Genomic DNA, 9,201 nt, shown 5'->3' with positions numbered 1-9,201 from the left:
GGGGATCTCACGCCTTGTGCTTTGGCTTTAAGGACGGGCTGCTCTGCACTGCTTCTATCAAGCCAAACACAGGGCTTCAGCACAAGCCCCACCTAAGGAAACCTTCCTGCAGGGCTGGGGAAAGCAGCACACGGACACATTCCGTATCACGCCATCGGCTCAGGCTGCCTACACTGGGCCCGGGCTGCTCCCCACAATCACGAAATGCCTGAACATCCCCCCCTCTTCCCACTGCTTATTATCTCAGGTGGCACACCAGACCCAAGCAGGCTCCACGCACGGACCACCCACCCACAGGAACACCACAAGGACCAGCAAGAGCCAATGGTTCAACAAGGTTTGGCTCGGGCTGAATGCAGCTGGAGTGAGCCCGCCCTGGGAAGCTGGTGCAGACCCACGCAGACACCTACATGTCACCATCCTGGCGTCCCCGTTCTTGCAGAGCAGAGCAGGCCAAACCCCACAGATGGCTCCGCACAAAGCCAGCTCCACTGAACACTGCCCAGGGAGCCCGGGCACCACACCATGTTTGAGCAACACTTGTGCAACAGTTCTCCTTCAGCCGCTGCCCCTGGGAAAGGGCACCTGCCCCTGCCTCCAGACTTGTACCTACAGCAAACTGCCCCCCGCCTGCGTTATCTGACCAGTTCGGGTCTGTAACTGTTACCATACAGCACAGCTTAATTATTAGAAGAACTTGAGAAAAGACATCTCTTAACTATGTGCCAGAGGAGATAAAGCAGCTAGTTTTACCACGGAGCAAGTCAGCATCAGGAAAAAAGAAAAGGAAAAAAAGTAATGTAAATTTACTTGGTGCCTTATCTCCTACGGACTGTAAATTGCTCAAGGAGTTCATACAGTACTGAGCAGGCAGAGGGCTGTGAGACGCGCAGTCAGAAGTGACAGAATCAGAGAACAGCTGGGGTTGGAAGGGACCTCCAGAGGTCACCTTGCCCAGCCCCCTGCTCAGCCAGGGCCACCCAGAGCTGCTTGCCCAGAACTATGTCCAGGCAGCTTCTGAGTATCTCCAAGGAAGGAGCCTCCACAGCCTCTCTGGGCAACCTGCCTAGGAGGCTAGTCTGGAAAAAACAAAGCTACAAAAAGCTCAGAATCAAGGAAAGGCAAAAGAAGCGATTTAAGAAAAGCATCTCTTATGGTAAAACCAGCAGTTGTTTACAGAACTTTAGATTTCTGCTAGCACAGCTATGTGTAGCAGACAGGGAAGCAAGCCCTCCTGTTGGAAAAAATAAAAAACCACAGAAAACCCTATCACAGTTATAACCATCAAACCCACACTGAACTTAGTTACAATGTGCAGTTTTCTATGAAGAGTAGTTTAACTTTCTGGCCTAGATTGCATGCCAATCCGTGCCAAGAACGCACTGCTACACAAGTGCATTCCTTACCACAGACACTCAGCAATGTTACACTGAAACTCCAGAGGAACAAACTTTCACAAGAGCACTACAGTGGACAAGTCAATCAAAATGGTGCATAATACTGGATTATCAGCCAAGTGCACCAGCACAGAAACACTGTGCACACAGCACATGGGATGCCCAGACCCACATTTCAGGGGAAGCAGCTGTCAAAATCCAGCAGATATTGACAGCTGTGATCCTCACAGCCAAGTTTCTGTGAACACAGATGATGACATCCACCTTCTAAAACCCACCACTACACAGATGAATTTTGCCATCCTAACCCCCCCCCCCCCCCGCCAAGTCTCCCAACCCATTCAGGTGAGTTTCCTTAACCCACCCCATTAAAAAAATACAAAAAGACAACCCAGACTTTCATGGCAATACCCCAGCTTTGGGCATTAAATGACCACTTAAAAAAATTAAACCAGGAATAAAGGCAGCCTTCCCACCTCCGCCCTGCATGCCCCACACCACCAGTAATGCTCCACTGCAATTAGCCTTTTCCCAGGCCTTGTGTTCCATAGAGTTCAAGCAACCACAGCAAGACCCCACACCCACCTCTGTAAAATGTGAACCACTTGTCAGGGGACTAGACAGTCATTTTTCCACTTAAATACAGTACTCATGTTTGCTCAGAAGGCTCCCCCCACCCCCAGAACAGCGAGGCTGATCACACACAGGACTATCTGAGTCAATGTAAATACAAGTTCACACGCCACAGCAAACCCACACCAATGTATTGAGTCCCACCACCTTTATTTAGTTTGTAGCTTTCCCAGGCCTTTAAAAGAACATATTATCTTTCCTGGAAACACAGATGCATTAAACTCTTGAAGAAACAACATTGTATAATGAGGACTTTGTGGGTGGAAACAAATCTGGATTAAAGTCTTAATTTAACCACTAATACAAAGAGGCTTAAACTGCAATGGAAAAAAATCCCAAGTAAGCATGTCACTTAAATGCACCATTTTTACTAGCTTGAACTGAGACAGACTACAAGTTGTGATGTGCAACAGAAACTTTATTAGCATTTCAGACAGTTGTTCAGCAGTTACTTAAGCTGGCATTAACTTTGCATTTAATTTAAGACATTAAAGAACTACAGTGCAAACACAAGTGCTATTGGCAATCTTGTTGTCAAGCAAGATGGACAATAACTTAACAGCCACCCCTCAGGCGCAGGACAAGATGCAGAGTGGATTCCTTCTGGATGTTGTAGTCGGACAAGGTGCGACCATCCTCCAGCTGCTTGCCAGCGAAGATCAGCCTCTGCTGGTCGGGGGGAATGCCTTCCTTGTCCTGGATCTTGGCCTTCACATTCTCAATGGTGTCACTGGGCTCAACCTCAAGAGTTATGGTCTTGCCAGTCAGGGTCTTCACAAAGATCTGCATGCCACCTCTCAGGCGCAGGACAAGATGCAGGGTGGATTCCTTCTGGATGTTGTAGTCAGACAAGGTGCGACCATCTTCCAGCTGCTTGCCAGCGAAGATCAGCCTCTGCTGGTCAGGGGGAATGCCTTCTTTGTCCTGGATCTTGGCCTTCACATTCTCAATGGTGTCACTGGGCTCAACCTCAAGAGTTATGGTCTTGCCAGTCAAGGTCTTCACAAAGATCTGCATGCCACCTCTCAGGCGCAGGACAAGATGCAGGGTGGATTCCTTCTGGATGTTGTAGTCAGACAGGGTGCGACCATCTTCCAGCTGCTTGCCAGCGAAGATCAGCCTCTGCTGGTCGGGGGGAATGCCTTCTTTGTCCTGGATCTTGGCTTTCACATTCTCAATGGTGTCACTGGGCTCAACCTCAAGGGTGATTGTCTTTCCAGTCAGGGTCTTCACAAAGATCTGCATGCCACCTCTCAGGCGCAGGACAAGATGCAGGGTGGATTCCTTCTGGATGTTGTAGTCAGACAAGGTGCGACCATCCTCCAGCTGCTTGCCAGCGAAGATCAGCCTCTGCTGGTCGGGGGGAATGCCTTCCTTGTCCTGGATCTTGGCCTTCACATTCTCAATGGTGTCACTGGGCTCAACCTCAAGGGTGATGGTCTTGCCAGTCAGGGTCTTCACAAAGATCTGCATGCCACCTCTCAGGCGCAGGACAAGATGCAGGGTGGATTCCTTCTGGATGTTGTAGTCAGACAGGGTGCGACCATCTTCCAGCTGCTTGCCAGCAAAGATCAACCTCTGCTGATCAGGAGGGATGCCTTCCTTGTCCTGGATCTTGGCCTTCACATTTTCAATAGTGTCACTAGGTTCGACCTCAAGAGTGATGGTCTTTCCAGTCAGGGTCTTCACAAAGATCTGCATGTTTAACTACAAAACATACAAAAAAAATCCACCTTTAGCTACCCGGTGAACCACAATCTGTAAGCGATTCCTAAATATAGGCATTATTTCTGCTGTTTCACACTATATAAATACTAATCAGGATTTAGCTTGTTGATATTTTCTACAACCGTTCTTAAATTCTTTACTCTTGACTAAGTAAACCTATTTTTGAGGCTCGGTTGGGTATGTTCTTAGGTTCTTTACACTGCCGCTCGCCAGCCGCCTCCAAGACACCCCCGTCCTTGTCCCCTCCCCTGCACACACACTGCAGCAATGCGGCAGACAGGCCGCAGCCCCGCAGCCTCCCGTACAGCTGCCGCAGCACCTCACGGGGGCGAATTACGACAACAGCTCGGCTGCTCCCGCCGAGGCAGTGACTCAGCAGCCCGCTTCCGGGAGAAACAGCCACCACAGCCTCCGCCATTTTTACCATAACGCTGCCTCCTCGTTAAGGAGCAATTTTGTTTTTTCTATCCCTTCTCCTCAGTTCTTAACGACATGCTTCAGAGTAAGACAAGACTCTGCACAACTACTGCACTCCAACAAAAAAATACCGCCTGACGAGAACCCATCCCCGCCTTATACCTTCCTGCCCAGAAATATCGTTCCGTTTTCTTCCTTTCTCCCACTCACCCACCATTCCTTCCCCTCCCGGCCCAAAACGCTCCCACCGCTCAACTCACGTCTCCGGCCCTGAGCGTTGCCCGTCCACACCTCCTCTCGGCTACTCGGCAGCTGGACTCTACGGTGTGACGCAGCGCCACCCCTATTTATACGGTTCCTGTCATACAGGCCCCTCCCACCCAAACCGACGTGTCCATCCGCCTCCCAAAGTAGTCCCAAACAAAAGACCACTGTTATGAAAAATACTCGCCTTTCCCCCTCTCCGATCCCTCCTCAAAGAGGCAAGAGAGTCCTGCAGTCTTAGCGTGGGGCCTCAAAACCTCAAAAATATTAACATTTCTGAGGGCGCGGATGGATCTAGCGGTGCGGTGAGGCGGCTGATAGTAAGACCGGGAAGTCCAGCATTGATTGGCACAGCAGCGAGCACGGTGGCGCTGATTGGTTGATCTGGGGGGAAGGTGGCGTAGGGTGCGGGGGGCGGCTGTAAGGAAAGCTCTGGAAGATTCGGGTGCTGCTCGGCGCCGATTGGTGCGCGGTGAGGTCAGCGCTGTTGCTAGGGGGGAGCCGCCCGGCGGGGGCAGATTTCGGCGCGGAGCGAGCTGCGCGCATGCGCAATGGCGGTCCTGCAGCGGGCGGCGGGAGAGGGCCCGGAGGGAACTGAGGAGGGGTTTAGTCCCTGTCTCAGCCCCAGACAGTGGTCAGGGATGAGCCTGGCACGGACAACGGGGGCAGAAGTGCCCTGGGGAAAGAGGGGTTACCCTTGGTTTTGGCTTTTTGTTGCCCCACAGGGATACCAGTCCCTCTGACAGACCCCCTTCCCTGGGATGGCGTGAAGCGTTTGTGGCAGAGCCTGGAATAGGCTGTAGGGCTCATCATGTCGTCTTGGACTGTGGAGAAAGGCTGGGAAGAGCAGAACTGAGTTGGCAAAGCTGGAAAAAGATGTTCTTTAGAAATTTGGCAAGTGTTGGTGACTCCTGGTGCGTCACGTTTGCTACCGGCTGAGCGTGGCCCTCGTCATGCGGCCCATTTCCTGAGCAGCCCTTCGAACCAGGCTGACAGCTTAATTCCTTAATGTGGGGTTGCAAAACAACCCCTGTAATGAAATGCTGACATTTGAAATTCAAATGGCTGTTTACTTGTCTGCAAAACAGGAAGCTTTGATCAGGTTATGGCGCAACTTCCTTCTGTGAACTGATGTGGAAATGTGTTTGGTGTTAATTAAGCTTCATTATACCTTTCAGACTGGCTCTTAACTCGTTTTATATCGTGTCTGGAGTACACAAAATCCAGAAAGGTTTCTACGTGGTAGTGTTTTATCTGCTGCTACCTCCTTCAGTCAACCCAGATGAACTTGCTGTTAAATCCTCCACTCAAAGCCTGAGCATGCATGGGAATGGCAGGGTTCAGTACACGGCTGCTCTACTTCTCTAAACAAAAAGCAACATAAAACAACCAAAAAACCACCATCACAACAACGCTCTTTTGCTTTCCTTTCCCCTAACAGGGCTTGTGTCTGCTAGCACCTCCTGGCTTACAGTAAAAAGGAAATAAATCATCCCAACAATAATTATTCACATTGTAGAAACAGAAGAGAGGAAAACTAACTGGAAAGTTCAGAAACAGCTCCATGGCAATAACCAACCTTGGAAATACTATTCAGCTACATAAATTTAGGACAAAAGGCAGATTTAGGCAATATGACGTTTGTTTTCTTTATGCTGCCAGTTTTGCTCAGTGTTTCCAAAAGGTTCGTTTTGTTTGCATGGTGCCAGGGTGACTAAATATTTAGTTTGCTCCAAGGCCGGCCTGTGTGTGCTGCATATCCCAGGCGCTGCTGCAGGAGCTCCCCCAGCCAAACGCCACCAGTAACTAATATTTACAGATGTGAAAGGCCACTTCTGCTAAACTGGAAATTAACCACTAATTAACCACTAACCTGCTAATCTAAAGACTGGACCGTGTTTGAGCACATCAGACTTGTATTAACGATTTTAGTGTGCATGTCTTTGTTTTCTAATGGCCCTCTAGATGGAGAAGGAGAAATTTCTGTCATTTTCCTTCCCTTATGTGTAAACCAGAAAACACAGGAGCGCTCTCGTTTTTTTCTTAGTATGGCTAAATCCCACGACTAATCTGCTTTCACCATTGTTGTTTGGTTTCTGTTTAAGTATTCAAATCAACAGATCAGAATGAAGTCCCAACAAGACGGGTCCACCACGGGTAGTTCTTTAAACATCTTGTTAATAATGGCTCCTGAAAAATCCATTCTTCAGGGAAATGACGTTACCCAAAGCAAGCGCAGGCAGCAACGTGCTGACATCGAATGCAGACTCTACTTTAAAAACAATTACGGATTACATTCATCAATTCCATGCAAAAACCCTCATTATTTTCCTCAGTTATCCCTCTGTCAAAAGAGATACACAAAAGAGTTAGGCTTTGTGCACACAACTGCAGGGCCTAGCAGAATTAAACTAATCTCCATAGCCTGCAGGCGAGGTACTCTACACAGGCCACCATTAGCATTTTGCAGCCTCCACTGATTGGATTCATTTAATTCTCCTAACTATTAATCTGCGATAGCCATCTATGTGCCTGTATGAGCCCACCTCTTTTGTTCCGGGGGGGGCGGGGGGGGGGCGAGTGGGCTGAATACAGAGAGCTGCTTAAATACCTCTTTTCCTGTCCCGTGGCTTTCTCTGTGGGGTAAAGTCATGCCACTTCATATCTGCATAGATTCTAAAGAATCTAGTACTTCAATCATAATTATTATCAAATTGAAGGGTACTTCTTTTTAATTGCAGGCCAGATTCTGCCTCATTTTCACATATTACGTGTACAGAACAATCTCCCAAGCTGGAGGTGATGGCCTTGTGACTTCGTTTTACTGAATTTCAGCTTTACCTTAGATATTCTTTGGAAAATAGTTTACTACCTGAATTTGATACAGATCAAGGAGATGTGATTATTCTTAAATGCTGTGGTAACTGTTGTGGTTGTACAAAGCGTATGTATTTAACGTATACGCCACTCCTCCTTCAGTAGCTGTTGGTAAATAAGAATCATCAAGCAGCTGACTATGAACTGTATATAAATAAATGCAAAGCTGAAAAAACAAAAATCTGTATCTTGTGACTGGCTTGACTGCACAGGTGGTTCCAGCCTTTGCCAGGGCATGGGGCCCGCAGTTGGGAACACGTATTTCTTTCCAAGTTGTTTCGAAAGTAGGTCATTGGGCAGTACTACAAAGCAACCTACTTTCAGCAGAGAAGAATCTGAGGTCAAAGAAATGTTTCCAACAAATCTGTACATTCTAGAACACAGGCTGGGTCTGTTTTTTATGTACACTAATGTCCTAGCAACAGCGTATCATTTCTACACGAGCAATGTCAAGTGAAGCAATGTGTTTATCTTTAGTTAGAAGGGTTTAACTTGGGACAGCGAGACAGTCAGGCGATTTGTGTTTGTGCAGCAAGTCCAGCACAGTTCCTTTGTTCAGATAAAAATAGGGCTACTTGCCACAGGGAAAAAACAATGTATATTCCTATCTCAGAATATTACTCATACCTACCTCAGGTCTCTCACTGTGTATGACACAGGATAATTATATTTACCTGTTTACAGTTGTGGAGATAAATATTTTCTCCCCAAACCTGTAACACTGCAGTAAGGCCCAGTCTCTGCGGAAGTTCCAGCCATAAGACAAATAGAGCTGAGGCATGTTACTGCTTGTCCTTGTACTGCCCAGCTCAAGGGTTACAAAAATAGTGAATCACAATTCAAAGTACTATGAGATTGACTGTAATATGAGATTACCAAAAAAAGACAACTATCTGTGTTTTGTTTTTTAAACCTTATGCTAAAAATGCCTTAAATAAAGTTTTTAATAAGCTACCAACTTCAGGAGCTGAAAGCTTAAGAAAAACAAATAGATGTTCAGATTTGTAGTAAAAAGGGCGATACTCCTCTGTCTCCCTGTTTGTTTAAAGCCTATTTTGACTTTGCAGGACACACGGGATACAGCTTTAAGATCTGTGCTGCCAGGATAAACAGGCTTGGGCACGTCTTTGACCCAGAGGAACATGTGGCAATTCACTGTGCTTCTGATGTAAGGAGACTTCTAAAGGGCATTTTATAAAGACGCCATCAGCCTAAAATCACAGGTTTGTGTCTGCGTGTTATGCCAGTGAAAGCAACAATTAATAACTAGGTCTATTCTAAAAATTACTTGTCTGCATCTTTTCAGTCTACCTCCTGCCTGGGAGTGTTTTGGATCTGATCCAAGCTGCACTGCAGTGAAGGAGCTCCCTTTGTTCCTGTTCTCTCTGCTGCGTCTGAGCCGATTTAGCATGTGGTTTCTGGGGTGAGGTTTTCCAGCAGGATAGGAAAGCAGCACCTTAAAAAACAGAAAAACGTAAGTCCTAAAACACTGTTAATAATTATTAGCATGTTTCAGTAGAACCTCTCTAACAATGAATAAAACCGAATACTGTCAAGGCCATTCTGACCAGACTTCGCCCGTTGGTTCAGATGTGATACCTCCTGTATTTTGTCTTCAGATTCAGCTTGGATCCCTTGGCGGTGAGGAGAATGTCCAGAATGCTCCCCCCTCCACAGCAATAAGACTAAAATCCAAGCACTGACATTTTCCTCCCCTGCACAAACTATGTAGTTTTAACTACCTCAGTTCCTTTAAGTGTGGCATTAGCTATACACTACTTCTAGTTCCCTAATTTTCAGATTTTCAGAGCATCCACAGTTCCTAATTCTCTTGAACCCACAGCCCTGTAACTGCTTTCAGTGCTGCTTTTGCGATGAAAATGCC

At 47.3% G+C, this 9,201-nt stretch overlaps 1 protein-coding gene across 1 annotated transcript; it reads right to left on the bottom strand.

The window, feature by feature from the left end:
• Positions 1–2,163: 2,163 nt before the first annotated feature.
• Positions 2,164–4,741, bottom strand: UBB (ubiquitin B). The gene is made up of 2 exons (XM_074596163.1): positions 4,436–4,741; positions 2,164–3,737 (listed from the first exon to the last, which is right to left on the bottom strand). The coding sequence occupies exon 2, from the start codon at positions 3,729–3,731 to the stop codon at positions 2,586–2,588; it is 1,146 nt and encodes a 381-aa protein (XP_074452264.1). The 5' UTR covers positions 3,732–3,737; positions 4,436–4,741; the 3' UTR covers positions 2,164–2,585.
• Positions 4,742–9,201: the final 4,460 nt, after the last annotated feature.

This window comes from Larus michahellis, chromosome 7, assembly GCF_964199755.1.
Source record: "Larus michahellis chromosome 7, bLarMic1.1, whole genome shotgun sequence".
Lineage (NCBI taxonomy): Eukaryota > Metazoa > Chordata > Aves > Charadriiformes > Laridae > Larus > Larus michahellis.
The sequence above is the reverse complement of the archived record's forward strand: the minus strand, read 5'-3'. Positions and strand labels throughout refer to the sequence as shown.